Raw genomic sequence first — 17,499 nt, 5'->3', positions numbered from 1 at the left:
GAGGTGAGAGAGGTGGGGCCACGAGGGAACAGGGTGCCCTCCCTGCAGAGGCCCCCAGGAAGGGCCTGGGATCCAAGGCACCCAGCTCAGGTCTGGGGTCCAGGTCCCCGTGGAGCAGGCAGGAGGGGCGTGTCTGGGCACCCAGGCTGATTCAGAGGCAGAGGCCCGCCTCTGGGGGGCAGGAGAGGCCAGGTGTAAGGTGAGGGCGGAGCCAACCTTCTGCAAGTTGTCACTCGTCCAACCAAGATTCCGTGTACAACTTCTGGGAGGTGGGACGCAGGCTGCAGAAGACAGGCCTGGACGGGAGGGCTGGCTGCCAGGAGGGGGTGGACTTGCGGTTCTCAAACCTGGGTTCCACCCGTCCGGGTAGGCTGGGAGATTGGTGTGGAGGATTTAAAGAGACCAAGCGGGGGCCACCCTCCCTCTTAGCGGTGGAGAATAGGGGCGGGAGGCAGGAAGGGCAGATACAATCTGAATTGGGGGGAGGGGGGCGTCGTGTGGGGGCCGGGAGGAAATATAAGATTTGGCTAGGAGCGCAGGGCGTGGGCATACATCAAATGGCGGGGGGAGGGGGGGTGTATCGGACTCACCCCATTCCTGGAGCCAGAGAACCAATCTGTCCAGGGCCGCAGCTGGCACAAATGCAGGCAGGGGCGAGGGACGGGGACACCTCGTCAGTCCCCGTGGAGCTGGAGGGGACCTGATTTCTGTAGCCTTGGTTCTTCTCCCCATGGATTGGCAGCAGCTGGCAAAGGAAGACAGAGTTTGGGGAGGGCCAGCCTCAAGTTTTCCCGCAGATGGGGCAGGAGGGCGGGGCAGGCTGCGCCTCACCTCCCGCACCTGGCCGCGAGCAGCCCCGCCCTCAACTCCGGGAAGCTTTCCAATTGGTTAGGCTTCACTGAGGCTGTGACTTTACTTCCCGCTCCCAGAGGAATCCTTACTTTGCCCTCAGGGATGCTGAACGGGAAGGGGTGGACCCCATATGCAATCTCTGGGGCTGTTGTTGAATAGAAGCGGCTCTTGGGGGAGGGAGAACCTCCCTGTGGAGCTAAGAAGGGAAAGTGCCCTCATTGCAGCCTGGGCACTGCCCCAAGGCAGGTGGGAGGCAGGAGAGAGGCCTTTAAGGGGCCCACAAGGTAGAGCTGGCAGGAGCTGAGGCTGGTGAGGGAGGAGCCGAGCTCTGCTTCCTGGGCAGCCCCAGACCCAGAAGGCCAGGCGCACCGGAGTGGGGGACGCTGGATGGAGAAAGACTGCATTGAGCAGGCAGTGAAGTAGTAGGGAGTGCAGCTGGGCTGGAGGGACATCAAGGGGGACTGGGTCATGGAGGGAGGGACACCCCCAGGAGTGGGACCAAGGCCAGCCCCAGAACCCCCCACCTGAGAAGTGCATGCTGGCTTCCTCTCTCAGCTCTGCAATTCAGGAGCTGTGTGACCTCAGAAAGTTACAGGACCCTTCTGTGCCTGCATTTTCCCCTTGTGAAGTGGGGGGTTATAAGGTATCCCTCAGAAAGCAGCTGAGTTAATGCGTGGATTACAGTTTTGAGACAAATGGGGAAAAGACCACAGTGGGGGGTGTGGGGAGAGAATCGGCCTGGAGGAACATCTGGGCAGACCTGGGGACCCAGTAGGAGTTGTATTCATGCCAGGGACTTGAAGCTCTGGGTTTAGATGTGGAAGCCAGAAGGGGTCACTTTCAGCCAAACTCAGAGGGTCCCAGAAAGGGGCTCTGCGGATGGGGTTTAAATAGTTAGAGGGGGATCTCCAGGTATTTGTGAGTGAGCTGAGTGCATAAAGCTGTTCCGAGTGGCTCTGGGCCTTCTTGGGAGCACCCTGATGGAAAGTGGACAGCAGTTAGGTTGGACCCTGTGACATCGGTCACTGGAGTGGAAGCAGCCTGGAGTCAGCCCCCCAGGGCACAGCCACCGCCAGGCTCTGTTGCTGCCACAAGCTTGGATCCAGAGCTTGACCCCCAGGAAGTCTTATCTGTGCCTGGATGCTCCCGTCCCTCTGCGTTTCTGGGGCTGCCGTGCCCTTGGTTTCATTGCAAATCTTGCTAAATTAGCCCCTGGACATAGGACCTGCCTCAGAGCCCAGGAGTGTCCTCCTGTCTACTGCCGAGAAAGTTCACATTGATCAATGAAGACGTCTGTATCTCAGGGCTCTCCAGAGAAACAAAACCAACAGGACTATATACAAATTCTCTCTCTAACAGGACCATATATATATATATATATATATATTCTAACAGGAATATATTCTAATTTATATATGTATAAATTCTCTCTAACAGGACTATATATATATAAATTCTCTCTCTCTCTCTCTCTCAATATATATATATATATATATATATATATATATATATATATTCTTCCTACTCTTCCCCTAGCTTCCCTGAATTTCCTCTCCTCCTTCTCGGAGGCCAGATTCCCTCTTGATCTCAGGCAGAGCTGTCTGCACCTTATCTTGAGTGCATGGCCTACAGAAACACCCAGTTCTCCGGCTCCTACTCCCAAGCCTTCAGCTTATCAAAATATTTTCCCAAACAAGGACTGCTTCCTGCCTAAGAATTCTACCACCCCCAATTAAGATCAAAACATTTCCCCTCATGTTACCATCGTGCCTGTGCTGGAGACAATGCCTGGGTTAGAGAAGTGTTCCCGAGATCCTCCTGGAAACCCTCAGGAGAAATGTTTTTGTGACAAACCAGGAAGATATCAAGAGCAAGAACAGTCGTTTTTAGAGTCACAGAGCACGTTAAAGCAGGAAAGTTTCCAATAAATCCTATTGTTTAGGAAATAATTTAGTAAAGAGCTTCTAAATCAAAGGAAGGAAAAGGAGGGACAGGAAGAGGAGGGAAAAAAGGAGGCTTCATCCCCAGGGGCCTTAGGGGAGCATCTGGGTCCTCCCCTCAGTGTCATATATATGAATGATAGGGAATTTATTTTAAGGGCACCAAGGACGAGTTGTAATTGGACCCACAGGTGGTGTGCAGAACTCCGAGGTCAGTCTTGCTTCCTTCAGTGGCTTGGATGAGGCCGTGTCTTGATCCCATCAGACTGCTAGAACAGAGTACCACACACGGCGCTGGAGGCTGGAAGTGGGGGGTCGGGGTGCCAGCACAGTCAGGTAGGAGTCCTTTTCGTGGGTCCTCACATGGTGGAAGGGGCAGGACGCTCGCTGGTGCCTCTTTGATTTGGGCACAAATCTCATTTTGGAGTCAGCTCCCAAGACCTCACCTCACACCTTCATGTTGGGGTTAGGATCTCAACATGTGAATGTGGTGAGGGAACCCACACATTCAGACCACAGCACCCACCCATCTTGAGGGTGGTCTGCTTTACTCAGAGCCCACCGATTTAAATGTTAATCTCATCCGGAATAATGTTCGAACACACGTCTGGGCACCTGGCCCCGCCAAGTTGGGAGAAAATTAACCATGAAACAGCTAATCTTCTTAACAATGTATGTGGTTTTTTTTTTAAATCTTCAACAAAAGCCCTGACTGGTTTGGCTCAGTGGATAGAGCGTTGGCCTTCGGACTGGGGGGTCCCAGGTTCAATTCCAGTCAAGGGCATGTACCTTGGTTGCAGGCACATCCCCAGTAGGGGTTGTGCAGGAGGCAGCTGATCAATGTTTCTCTCTCATCGATGTTTCTAACTCTCTATCCTCTCCCTTCCTCTCTGTAAAAAATCAATAAAATATATATTTAAATAAATAAATAAATAAAATAAAATCTTCAACAAAAGATCCAATTTTAGCCCAACCTTTCTTCCACAAAGGGTCCTCATCCCACTAACAGTACCAAGCCCTGGCCATCATGCCCAGGACAAGCTGAGTGGTTAATGACCTCAGCCCTGGGCCCTTTGGGGGGTTCCTGGCTGAGCTGGGAAGATCCCTTTAGGATTCACCACAGGATTCGAATCCAGCTGGAACCAGTGCTCTGCAAGGGTCTCCCCTCCCTGGAGCCCAGCAAGAACGGGAGGGCCGCACACTTCATGGCATACCCGTGTCTGCCTCCGTGCTGTCTCCACACCCTCTCCTTCCGCTCACCAAGCTCGGAATTCTGCACTTTGCTGAGGTCCGGGCTGCTGTGTGGCTGTCAGGGGGGAGAGTGGTCACGTGACAGCACCGCTCCTGCACCTGTGGAGCGCCTGCAGCAGACGCCTGTGAAACGCGTCCTGCTTCTTTCCCGCCCCAGCCCCGTGTCCTACAGCATCAAGGCCGTGCGCACACTTCAAAACACCAAAAATGACCACTAACCCACGACATCAGTGTATTTTTAATTCCTCAAACAGCACACAGAAACACTTTCAGCAGCACACACGCACTTGAACATCAGGATGTTGTCCCTGGTGAGACGCTGGGCACTTCGCCCCCTCCCTTGAGAGGACCTGGGGGGGCGGGGAGCGCCATGGCTCCAGACCCAAAGGGCAGAGGAGTCTGAGGCCACCATGGGAAATCCAAAGTCAAGCAAATAAAATAATCATTTGAAAAGGGAAATGGAGACAATATCAGGAAAGTTATCTTAGTTCTAAGAAAAGTCTTTTTTTTTTCTTCACGGTATAATGACTCACTTATAAAGAGGAAGTGAGTTCGGTTGAAAATACTTGAAATATTCTCTCAGGGGGAGGAAACACTTCTTCACCAGCGTGGCCGGCCCGGCGGCGGCGGCCCGTGCTCTCTGCCTGTCTTGGGCCAGCAGGGATAACTCCTCGTGGGGAACCTGGGCCGAATGCCTGCTGCGGAGGAGAGGGCAGCCCATCACCCACCTGCTCCACGCGCTCCCAGGGCAGGGCTGCCGGTGATGGGCAGAGGGCTGGCTAGTGCCAGTCTCTCGCGATTATTCAGAGTCTCTCACATGGCCTGGGCATCAGGGGACGATGGCCCCACCCCTCCCACCTCCCTCCGTCCTGTGAGAAGCAGGCAGGCTGGTGAGAGGCAGAGGGTCCCCAAGGACAGATCTTGGCCCACCTGGGGAGTCCCCCTTTCAGTGAGAAGAAGCATCATGGAGAGACCCCACAGAGAGGAATGTCATTCCCAAGGGATTCTGATCTCCCCAAGACAGAGAGACCTGAGCAGGTCCCGGGGGTCCTGTGGCAGCCTGAGCTGCAGACCCTGCCTGAGGGGCAGGTGGGTGGGGAGAGCACAGGACCCCAACTTGCAATGTGATGCAAGCCATGGGACTCGAGGCTTCGTGAACATGGCGCCCAGCACTTGCGTCTCATGCTCCCAGGCACCCCACTGCAGTCAGACACATTCCTTGGTTCGCTTTGGAAGGCCAGGGAGGAGGCGCCAGAAACATGAAGGGCTCCTCCTGGCAACCCCTCCTCCCCCCATCTACACACCCGGGGCAGCTGGACTGGCAGAGGGCGACATGGCCGTCCAGGGCAGCCGCCCACCCTCTCAGCAGGACGATGTCTGCTTTCAGTGAGGGCCCCCTCCTTGCTGTCAGGACAGCAGGAGCCTGAGGGGACCTGCCCTTCAGAGCAGGGCCTCCCCGCCTGTTTCCGGGAACCATGTGGGGAGGGAGCCAGCTGCTGGGCAGGGCTGGGCAGGGAGAACAGGCGTAAGCACCACCCACAGAATGCCCGTCCAGGCTTCAGGGAGAACACGTCCCGGAAAGCCGCCTCACGTTAGCTGCACCTAAAACTGATCCTGGACGTGGGCCTGGCGAGGGGAGGGTCTGGGACTGGGGTGGGTGGGAAAGGCTCCAGCGGCCACTGTGAGGAGGGAGGACCCAGCCGCCCCTGAAGATGCATCAGCGAGGCTCACACGGGCTGCCCGGGGTGGGGTGCCACGGAGGAGCCAGCTGTCCCCTCCAGGGCAGGACCGTGTGGGATGAGACGGAGCCAGGGCAGGTGTCCCGGAGCAGGCTGACACAGGGCTCAGGGGGAGGGTTGTTGGGGAAGGAGGTGGAGCAGAGAGAATATTCACAAGCAGGAATAGTCAGGAGAGTGTCTGGTGGGTGCGGAGGGGTGTACGTGAGCTGGTGTGAGTGTGTGATTGTGTCAGTGAGTGGGGGTGAGTGAGTGAGCGGGGCTGTGCGGGTGTGAGTGTCCGGTGTGTAGGGTGGGCTGTGCTGCCAAAGGCTGGGAGGGGTACCAGGCCCGGGCGCATGAGGGTGAGGTTGGCCATGTGGCAGGCGGCCAGGGGTGTGGACTTCTTCTCTGGATGCAGGGAAGTCCTGGGGTGAGAACCTCAGGAGCGTTCGTGCAACCGCTTTTGGGGAGAAGGTCCCCAAAGTGGAAGAGGTGTCCCCGACCTTGAGCATGCCCAGAATTTTTGGGGTTGCCTCAGAGACCCACCAGACATAGATCCCGACCTGGCAGAGAGGCTGCTGGGCATGGCTGGCTCCCTGTCCCCTCAGACTCCCGTCTCCTCGATGGCCAGTGTCCCTCCTCGCTCCCAAAGGGCTCGAGTGCACAGGAAATACCTCCTCACGGCCGGGATGTTGCTCCACACGTGCACGGCGTTCCTGACGGCCCTGCCGCAGGTGTCCAGGATGGTCACGGGGTCTGTCTGGGGTGGAAACATCGGCTGTGGATCAGGGTGACCTGGACAATAGCCCGTCCCCTGGGGTGCCCACAGGCCTCGGCCACTGTCGGAACCATGTGTGGCCCTCAGAATTCGGTCAACAGTCTTCCCAGACTGTCTACGTTACACAGTCCACACTGCTGCACATCACACACACACACAGTGTCCATGCGAGAGTTCGACCGGGAGTTCTATTGCTCGCTATGATGTGCGCTGACCACCAGGGGGCAGCTCCTGCACTGAGCGTCTGTCCTCTGGTGGTCAGTGCGTGTCATGGCGACTGGTCATTCTGCTGTTCGGTCGATTTGCATATTACCCTTTTATTATATAGGACCTTATTAGTAGCTTGAAAGAGGAAAATTATCTAATTATCTCCATTGACATTAAAAAGAACATTTGACAAAATCCAACAGCTATTCCTGATAAAAAATAGAAATCGATGGAAACTTCCTTAGTGTAGTGAAATCTACCAGCCTCACCCTCATGCAGCATCAACTTAGTAGGGAAACCCTGGAAGCATTTCCATGAAAGTCAGGGACAGGAAAGACCGCTGTGTCCCATCACTGCTGCGGTTCAATGTTGTCCCAGAGGCCACAGCAGGAGACAAGAGAAAGGTACCCGAGGTGTAAAAGTCGAAGGACAGAACCGTGTCAAGTTGCAGGTGATCTGCTCAAATACCTAGAAAGTCTAATGGAGCCTGCTGAAAACTACGGTGAATTAGAAGGTCACTTGATAAGGCAGCAGAAGCAAAATTAAGGCACAGCAATCAATAGTTTGCTGTAGACAAGGCAAAACCAGTTAGAAGATGAGACGGAGATCCCAGCTGCCACAAGGCTTCGGACAAAAGTAACAAGAGCTGCACCAGAGAGCTGGTGTCACCCGGGCAGGCCCAGGAAAGCGGGCAGCGGGAGGGGGTCAGGACAACCTCTGCCCCTGCCGCCCCGAGGCCACCGGGCCCACCCGTGGAAGTGACAAGCACTCGCACACACGCTCCTTCCTCGCAGCCGTGCTCGCCGGAGCAAAGGGTTAGAAACCACCCCGCTACCAACAAGGAGCAGGTTAATCCACTTTTATATCCACACAGAGTCAAACGGAGGGGGACAAAACACAAATGAAACAAGGAAAGAGGCGGTCCTCTGTACGGGAGGATCTGGTTCTGGGAAATCCAGCCACGGAGGAGGAGCAGCTTGGGCAGAGCCGCTGTGTTTGCATAAAGAACCCTGGAGGTTTTTTCCGCTCTAGGCCCGAGTGGCTGCGTTCGAACATTGATGATGGCACCTCAGACCGCCCCGACAGCCATGCTCTGGTGGCTGGAATTGACCGCTACCCCCGAAAAGTGACGGCTGCCATGGGCAAGAAGAAAATTGCCAAGAGGTCAAAGATCAAGTCTTTTGTGAAAGTTTATAACTACAATCACCTCATGCCCACAAGGTACTCTGTGGACATCCCCTTGGACAAAAGTGTTGTCAACAAGGACTTTTTCAGAGACCCTGCTCTAAAACGCAAGGCCCGACAGGAGGCCAAAGTCAAGTTTGAAGAGAGGTACAAGACCGGCAAGAACAAATGGTTCTTCCAGAAGCTGCGGTTTTAGATATTTTTTGTTTCTGTCATTAAAAATCCATAAAAAAAATAAAATAAAATAATAAAAAAAAAGAACCCTGGAGGTGACCAAGAGACTGGAGGTGGGACAGATGGGGGTCCGGACAGCAAGGACACTGTTGGCCTTAAGTTCGGATGTGAGGAGTGGGCCCCAGGCTCACCCAGGGGCTGCCCTGTGCGTGGGGAGGACTCAGCCCGGGCAGAGTTGTCCCCGAGTCCTGGCTGCTCTAAGGGTCAGGATTCAGACACACGGAGAGCAAAAGCAGCTGTCGGTGGCCCAGAGGGTGTGTGAGTGCGTGGGATTTTATGTGTGGTGTGTGCCAGTCGTTTGTGCACTGCATGTGGTGTTGTATGTGGTGTGTGCGTGTGCGCATGTGCCCAGGTGGAGAGCCCGGTGGTGTACCCTGAGCGTAGAGTGAAGGGGGCACCCTCTGAGGCCCCAATGGCACAAGGCGACCCTCAGGGTCCCTGTGAACTCTGAAACCCGAGGCCTCGGGGGTCAGACCCTAAACCACCACCCCTAGACCAAGGCTGAGTGTTCCAGGAGAGGCCCGGCCTGGCTGGCATCCCGAGACCGCCCGCGCCCTGCACACACCTCCAGGAAGCGTGTGGCAATGGCGTGGTCGTCCTCAGTCAGCATCAGGTTGTCCACAAACATCCAGAAGAAGGGCTGTGAGCTGCTGGGCTGGGGCCGCGAGTACTGCAGGATGCGGTGGAACTGGAACAGGTACCACCCTGGGGGACATCCGGGTGCATCTGGCTCTGCCCAGCGCAGGGGCATGGGCATGGGGGCAGGGTGGGGTGGAGACTGCGGAAGGACCCGTTCCGCAGGGCCGGTCTGGGCCCCCGGCACCCCTACTGCCCAGGATAATTCTGTCGCCCTGGGGCTCGCTGTCGCCCGGCGTGCCGACCCAGCCTCACCCAGTGCCCGGTGTTAATGGGCAGAGGTGGTTAAAACGAGGCAGGGCTTGCAGGTGGAAGGGGCAGGACAGGGTCAGAGGGCACAGGGGTCTGGGATGTAGCGATGGCCTCACAGGGGACAGATGTCAGAGCACATCACATTGTACTTGCTGAAGTGGACATTTCATGGATGCCAGTGATCCCTCAGTAAAGCTGTTTTTATAAAATGCAGTCAATTTGTAATTTCCGCCCTCCCAGAGGGGGGTTGGTGGGCCATGGGGGGGGGCGGGGATGAGAGGGCCCAGGTATTGGGGCAAAGGTTGCTCTTTTACCCGGAGGGCGGTCACAGGCCTGGCGGAGGGGAGGTGTGCAGCCGTACACGAGGTCGAATGGGCCCCACTCTTCCACCTGCAGGACACGGGACACGGGAAACGCATACAGTGGGCGGGCCCGTCCCAGCAGCAGGCTCCCGTGTGCCCAGCGGTGGCACCACTCGGGCGGGCAGTGAAGCCGCCGGGTCAGACCCACCAGTGACCTCCTCAGTCACCACAGGCCTCGGGACATTCGGGGCTGCCTGTCATCGTTTGAGGAGAGGCTGGCCCTCCCCAGGCCACTGGGAGCCCCAGGGATTGCCCGTGGCAGGCGTCACCCTGCAGGTCACTCCTGAGAATCAGTGCCCTGGCCCCGGACGCAGGGGCTGGGAAGTGCTCGAGGCACTTCGCCCAGGGCCACAGTCCAGGACACCGGAGACAGCCTTCAAGGAGCCAAGACATTTCATGGTGGAGATGTTTGGGGGATGTTTTCAACCGGCCATGTTCGTTTTAGAGGGCGGGGCGGGGATTCGCCCCCTCTCTGGGCGGCACCATCACCGGTGGCGGGACTGGCCCCTGGGATTTCAGCAAGTTGAACAGGAGGCTTGGCTGATCACTCTGCTCTGGGCTGTGGCCAGTGTGGGGGCCACGGAAATGCCCCTCTCATCTCTCCCACTGCGGGACGAGCCGCCAGCAGCTCTGCGGACGAGTGCCAATTCCTGTGAGACCCTCACGTCGGCCAGGCTGGGGCCAGAGCCGGGCAGCATCGGGGCTGTCCGCATCCCCACTGCCCACACCCCCACCTGGGGCCACGTGCACACCTGCTTCCACCTTGGCGCTTGGACGGACACGCTATACTTACGTTCCTCCTCACTACGTTGGTAACATCGTCCAGGTATTTCAGTCTTCCTGAGCCAGAACCGTTTTCCAGAAAGCCCAAACTCGTCAGCTCTGGGTGGGGAAACATAAGGATGCAGAACACGTTGACTCTGAGCCCAACGGGGATCAAAAGGCCCACAAATGACCAGAAAAGCAAGCTTTATCTTTTGAAGGACACGATGGGGACGAAGGTGTGTTGATTTGAGAAAGTCAAGCGGTTTGCTGTGAAGCCGCCTTCCTGGGCTGCGATGTCGGCCGCACTCTGGGTTAGGAAATCCAGATGTCACCCGGCCAGGCTGTGTGACCCGGTGGGTGGGCGGCTGGAGCCTCGTCACAGCTTTGGAGAGTCTGTGGCCGGGGGACAGGAAGATCCCAGAAAGGACCTTACAAATGGGTCAGGGATGCGTCCTGGGCGGGAGATGAAGGCAGGGCGGCCGTGGCCTGACTCCTGGGTGCCTTCAGCCGTTAAGCTGTGCCCATTGTGAGTCTCGGCCCCTGGTCCATGACACGGTGCTTGAGGCTGCAGTGACCACTGCTCAGGGTGGGAGGCAAATGCTAGAAGTGGGGCAGGTTCCCCCTGCCATTTGGTCTGGGACTAGGATGTATTTTCATGCATTCTCATGGCTGCAGAGCCCAGAAGAATCTGTTCTATGCAAAGGCACCAGCAGGGGGCGCTCAGCTTGGGGTTCAGAGAGGCAAGGCTGGAGCACAGCAGTGCTGGGCCAGTGGGGCTCACTGCCGAGGGCGGGCACGGGGAGCCCCAGGAGGAGCAGGCGGCCCTGCAAGGTGGCCGGGGTGTGGTGGTATCTGAAGTGGACTTTGTGTGGTGGTCGTGGGCAGAGAGCCTGGCCGTACGGCCCTCATGGGCACTTTATATCCATCGTCTGCATTTTCTTTCCAAGGCACGACTTCTGAGGGAGTGAGCACCACGGCTCCTGCACCCTCTCCCAGCCCCCAAAGTGAGCCTCAGCCCCTGGAGTTGCCCCAGGTGCTCAGCAAGTGTGACACTGGGAACATTCTAACACCCCCCCACCCCTTCCCCCCACCACCCCCACACACACACGCACCCCTAGGATAGGCAGGTGCATTTTCCGGTGTGAGTCCCCTCTACCACACTCACCTTTCCTGATGTCCCCAAAAAGGGACAGCACGCGCACTGGCTCTCTCTTGCACACAGGCACCGTTTTATACATCTCAAGGGGACTCTCCTATTTATTAAAAAAAGAAAAAAAGACGACGCTCTGGGCCGACGTGGTTGCAGAGCCCATGAGTCACAAGGAGGCTCCTTTCTGGCCAGCAGAGGGGTCCCCCTGAGCAGAGGCACACCTGGGGCTCCCCTGCCCAGGGGCTGGCCCGCCCTGACCTCACTGCACACCCCCAGGCCGGGCCTCCTGCCCTGAACCCTCCCCAGGCCATCGCTAGCAAAGGCAGGCAGGTGTGGCCTTCCAGAGTGTGAGGAAGACAGTCCCGTGGGGGGCACTCGCTGTGCATTTCTTGGGGAGAGCCTCACATCGGGGGGCTTCTGAATACACGCAGCGGTGGGATCCACCCCATTCCTCTCCTTCCCTGTGTGGGCTCTGAGTGCAGCCCCAAGCCCCCTAGCACCCCTGAACGTCACTAACGGGAGGCCCTCCCAGGCCAAGGATGAGACCTATGCCGTGCTCAGCTACGAAGAAGCCACACTGGAGACAAAGGATGATGCCGCCCTTCCCCTTCCCCTTCCCTTCCTCTTCCAGGAGGCCCGGGGAGAGACTATTGATCCATTTGGAGAACGACCTCCCCCCCACTCCAGACCCCTGCCCCCAGGAGGTGCGCTTGGGGGGAACCTGGCCTCCTGCACACAAGGAATCAAGCTGCCCATTGTCGAGACCAGGCCTGAGCGGGGGGCCTGCCTGTGTGGGAGGCTTGCAGGGGACCCCAAGCCACATGAGGAAGGGCCTGCCTGGGCGCAAGCAGACAGGACAGCACCCACACAGGCAGCCAGTGAATGAGCAGGGCAGTCTGGGCAGGGCAGGTGTGCCCACGCCGAGTGTGGGCATTTTCTTGCAAAGTGGAGTCCTCCTGCAGCTTGCAAGCCTGGTCGTCCCACACTGAGATGGACAGTTTCTGCCACTAGGTGGGCCATCGGGCACAGGGGCAGCTGTGACTGACGGACAGTGTGGGACATGTGTCCTGGTGCCCGGCTGCACTGCAGGCGCAGAGCTGCTGCCCCCTGCGCCTGGCACTGGGCTGGTGTAAGGACATTTCCAAATGTCAACTTCATGTTCTTGCAAAGTGAAAGTCCTGCAACGTGCAAGCCTGGGTCGACCGACACCAAGATGGACGGTTTCTGCCACTAGGTGGCCCCGGAAGGAGGTTCTATGAGCACAGGTGCCTGTTCTCCGAAAAGCACCATAAAGACACCTGCCAAGGTGGTTGTAAATGCGTACATGCCCCCAGCCTGTGTCAGGGAGAGGTGGGACGGATCGCCCACCTGCGCACCCTATGGGTGGGCCCAGCAATTCTGTGTGCAAGTCCCCAGAAGCGGTTCTGGCTGTGGGCCCCTACTGTCCACTGCTGCATCGCCAAGCACCCTCCTCTCCCAACGACAACAAATGGGAATAAACTGTGTGGCCACAAATTTACTCAGGAGGCCCAAGTCTTTAATCACCGTGTCAGCAGCACTGGTTCCCTCTGGGAGTGTGAGGGGGGCTCTGACCCAGGCCTCTCCCCAGCGTCTTGAGGGGCTGGCAGTGCTTGGGGCCTGGGCGTTGTAGACCACACTCCAGCCTCTCTCCCCTAAGTCACATGGCCCTAAGTCACATGGCCGTCCTCTCCCAGTCTCCTCTCCTTTCTCTAGAGGACACCAGTCACTGCATTCCAGACCCACCCTAATCCCGGAGACACAGAGATCCTTAACTCAATTGCATTTGCAAGGACCCTATTTGCAAAACAAGTCACCTTCACAGGTACCAGGGTCAGCACTTGGGTGTGTTTTTTTGGGGTCACAGTTCATCCCATTGTGATGAGCCACTGCTCCTGCCTAGATCCTGGCCCCTGACTGTGACCTTCAGCCCTCAAGAGGCCCCGGTCTAGCCGGCTGCCCAGGCGTTCGTGCTCCTCTCCTACCTGCTACAAGCACCTCATTCCCAGGCTCGGCACAAGCCCAACCGCCTGCTAAAGTCGTTGCAAAGCAGACCATCTCAGGGAACCTGCTGTCAAAGGGAAAGCACGTTTGCTCAAACGCCTTTCGCTTCACCTTGTACCAGAGCAGGTGGGCATTCTGCAACTAGTGGCCAGAGAAAGCCAGCAAAGCTGGCGCCCCTGGCGGCGGTCCGTCCTGTCCGGTGAGCGGCTCCTTACCGAATCCTGGTCATAGAAGGCCTTCAGCCGCTCCCGCCACTTCCGCCGGCGCTGCAGCAGCCCGTTGCGGGGGGAGGGCAGGCACAGGAAGCACACCCAGTTACTCATGGCCTGAACTTTCCCCGAGGTCCCGGGCCCCACCAGGGTGTCCACGCACTCGAAGCAGTAGCACCTAGAGTCAAACAGAAAGCCACAGTGACTGAGATGACATCGCTTTGGCCACCGACTGAAACCACAGACCGTCTGCAGGCCGAGGGGAGCCTGCCCCTCGCTTTGGAGGGAGCTCTCGGAGCCGTGTACACCCAGGCTCCTGTGAAAAGACAAAGTTGGCCCTGTTCGTCGGCACCCCACACAGTGGGAAGGCGAGACTGTGGATCAGAGTGTGTGTGTGGGGGGGGGGGGGGGGGCGGTCCCTCTTAGGGACCTAGAGGGACGGGAACCAAGCCATCAGCAGAAGACAGTGGGCTGTTTATGAGCAAGGACAGATTTCAGAGAACCCCCTAAGCCACCTGTCTTCCCCCACCCGGGAGCCAGGGACACAGTTAAGGTTTTCCAACACCAGTGGGTTGGGGGGGGTGGTGATGCAAGGATAGCCCTGGGGGACTGAAGGGGAGGGGACTATGAATGGAGCTCCTGTTGGCATGTAACTGGCATGTAACGAGGAATGAACATGTCCCTGACTGTCTCCCTCTTCCTCCCGCTGTGACCAGCAGCCCTCAAGGGTGCAGGGTGCCCACCCTCCGTAATGACTGGGGGACCAGCTACCTCTTGGAGATAACAATAATAAAAAGAAAAATTGAAAAACACAAATCTTTTGACACCCCATATGTCAAGGCTCGACATCAAATGAACTATGAGAGATGGGAATTAAGAGCTTTGGAGAAGGTCATCCTTTGTGGGGGGAGCCCCCCCACATTCTCAGATGCGTGGCTGAGGAGGATGGACATTTCCTAGGGTCCTTGGCCTTCACCCGGGCCCCACCGGGCACCCCTCGCCTCACCGGGTACAGTCGGGGTTTTCGCAGATGAGCAGCGTCTGTCCCGCGCAGCAGATGGAGCAGTAGGACTGGTACCCGTCGTCATCGTACATGAAGAAGTAGTCCCGGAACTTGTCCTTGGAGAGGGCACAGCAGCCAGTGCCCCCTCTGCTCCCACAGAGGCCTCCCCAGCCGCCCCTCGGCTCCCGGCTTACCTTGCAGGGGGAGCACATCCCACCCTCGAACAGGGGGTGCTGCCTGTGCACCTGGAAGCTTCCACAGCAGATGCACAGCTCTAAGGGGACAGCCAAGGCGCAACGGTGTCACGACACCACCAGACAGAGCCACAGACTTGGGAATACATTTAACAAAAGAGGTACAAGACCCTGCACTGAAAACCACAAACGCTGTTGAGAGAAAAATCTAGATAACTGGGAAACCACGTCCCAGGTTCATGGTGTGAAGTCTGATCAACTAATTGAATGGGTACCCCCTCCCCTGGGATCTGACCTTTAGGCCACGTCACGAGGTCATTCCCTTTTTGCTTAGACCACATTCCACTTGTGAAGACCACATTCCGCGTGCTAAGACCATTATCTCTCCCCTCCAGGACTTTCCTAGGATCTGGACCCGCCCAGAGAATTCTCCGCCCGTAAAAAGCCTGCTTCAGTCCTTTAAAATCTCTGACTCCGCGTCCCATCCCTGGGTGCTGGCGCCATTTTGGGGCTCAGCCCATCCGGTATCCCCAGGACCTAATACATTCATAATCCCTCACCACTTTGGCCTCGTGCGTTCCTCCTTCAGTGACCCTAACGCATGGATCAGACGGAATATCGTTAAAATGACGTGCCCCTAACACATGGGTCAGACGGAATATTGTTAAAATGACGTGCCTGCCCAAGCTCATCCACACATTCCTCTCGAAATCCCGGCTGGCTTTTGTGTGTGCGTACAAAAGTTGACAAGCTGATCCTGAACTGCGTATGGAAATGCCAGGACTCCAGAATAGGCAAAGCCGTAGAGAAAACAAGTAGATTTGTGATTGCCCAATGTGGAAGGGGGAAGTGAGAAGGAATGGGGAATGGCTTGGGGCTGGGAGTTTTTTTTTGGGGGGGGGGAGGTTGAGGGGGTGATAGAATGTCCTAAAATTAGATAGCGGTGATGGTTGCACAACTCTGGGAATGTAAGACACTGAACTGTGTACCTTAAAGGGAGCCATGGGGGCTGGGGCCATGGAGGGAGAGGAGCAGCAGGGCACCAGGTACGCCCGCGGCCTCCTTCCCGGATGGAGGCCTGTGTGAGGCTGCAGCCAGCGGGTCCCTTTACCTGGGGGTGTGGGCACGTGTGCGACCACTCACCTTCTATGGCTCGCTGGTTCACCTTGACTTCATAGGCAATCCGATCTGGAAAAGAGAGTTAGGTGGGGCCTTCCTTCTACCGGTGGTCGGTCGGTAGTTTAAACACAGCCACAAGTGAGTGTCACAAGTTGATTGTCTGAAGCCACAGGAGCCAGAGGACCCCACCCCCACCCCCACCCCAGCCCTCTACCTATCTTTCCTGGAATGTTACCCACCCAAGCTTGAGGGTGGGGACAGCCTCTGGGTGGGGCCCTCCTGCCCCTGCCCTAGCATCTGATTTAGGCGTGAAGATTCGAGAAGCCTGGAACCCAAGCCTGGGGTTGGCATCCCAAGTGATGGGTCCAGCACCCAAAAGAGCCCTCACCTCTGCGGGGCTCACTGGAGCCCACCAGGATGATGTCCATGCTGCACTCTGCCTCTGGGTCCATGGCTGGGGCAGCTGCCATTGGACACCGCCCAGGAGACAGGACAGGCACAAGCGGGGGTGGGGGGCGGGGGAGAAAATGGCCCGTCAGCCTCTGCCTTGGAGCCCCTGGCCCCCAGCAAGGGCGACGGGGCCCAGCACGCAGCTCAGCCCCCACCCACCTTCCACAGTGACACCCACCCCTCCCAACCCCGGGAAAGGTCTTCCTGGCAGGAAGGCTGGTGGTGAGTGCCAACCTTGAGAGGGAGCTTGGTGTGGCCCCTGTGCCGGGTCCCTCCCCACCTCGGCCCCAGCCACAGCGTGAGGTCAGGCGGTCTTCTCTCCACAAAGGGAGAGGCCTTGGAGGGGTCCAGAGCTAAGACCCATGCAGCCCCCACCTCCATCTGCACCCACCAGCAGCTGTGGGCCCCACGGCCACTCCCGTGCTCCCGCCTGCAAGTGTCCCGCAGATCTGCTGGACCCTCAAGGCGGAAGGCGAGGGAGAAGGAGAAAGGGCCTCACGGATTTCACAGGGCGGCTGCCACAGCTCCTCTTCCAGCTGCCCGGCGGGGTCAGGGTCCGGGCTGTCCAGGCGCTCCAGGCTCAGGATCCCAGGGGAGGAGAGGGCCATGGGACCAGGGGAAGGGGCCTCCCAGGCACCCGCAGGAAGCAGGTCAGGTGGGAGGCCTGGGGGTCATTGGGTGTGGGGCTGAGGAGCACTAGGGGAGGGGGCGCAGGGTCCCCCAGATGTGCGGGGGAGGGGTGAGCAACCTTCTGTGTGAAGGGGTGTTGGGTGAAAGGGTGAGGAGCTCCTGCAGGCAGCTTATATGGGTGGGTGGGATAGAAAGTTCCGGAAGGGAGGAGGGGGAGGAGAGGTGGGGTGGGGTTAAGTGCTCAGTGGGAGGGAAGGGGCTTGGGGGCAGGGTGAGGGGGTTCAATAAAGGGATGCTAAGCGAAGTATGGAGTTGGGTGGCGGGTTCAGGACTGGAGCTCAGTGGGGGAGGGGCGTGGCACTCCGGGGCGGGGCTTAGGGGGCTCAGTTCTCCGGGCGTGGGTGGGGGCAGGGCTGGAGGAGGAGGGGGAGAGAGAAAGGGAGAAGGAGGAGGAGCGGGGGGAGGGAGTTCCTTGGGGGCTTAGGAAGCTGGATGGTGTCCACGGTGGGGGTGGAGGTGAGAGGTGAGGAAGAAGAGCGAGG

General features: G+C 57.8%; 1 protein-coding gene across 1 annotated transcript; it reads right to left on the bottom strand.

The window, feature by feature from the left end:
- Positions 1-4,576: 4,576 nt before the first annotated feature.
- DNMT3L (DNA methyltransferase 3 like) lies at positions 4,577-16,935 on the bottom strand (the record flags this gene model as incomplete). The annotated part of the gene is given in 13 exon segments (XM_080654723.1): positions 4,577-4,602; positions 4,605-4,741; positions 6,436-6,521; positions 8,731-8,870; positions 9,368-9,443; positions 10,209-10,297; positions 11,346-11,433; positions 13,568-13,739; positions 14,568-14,680; positions 14,759-14,838; positions 15,902-15,946; positions 16,266-16,361; positions 16,827-16,935. Coding segments are annotated over 13 exon segments (1,257 nt in total).
- Positions 16,936-17,499: the final 564 nt, after the last annotated feature.

This window comes from Plecotus auritus (assembly GCF_963455305.1).
Source record: "Plecotus auritus genome assembly, chromosome: 2".
Taxonomy (NCBI): domain Eukaryota; kingdom Metazoa; phylum Chordata; class Mammalia; order Chiroptera; family Vespertilionidae; genus Plecotus; species Plecotus auritus.
Note: the sequence above shows the minus strand (reverse complement) of the source record. Positions and strands in the feature narration are given on the sequence as shown.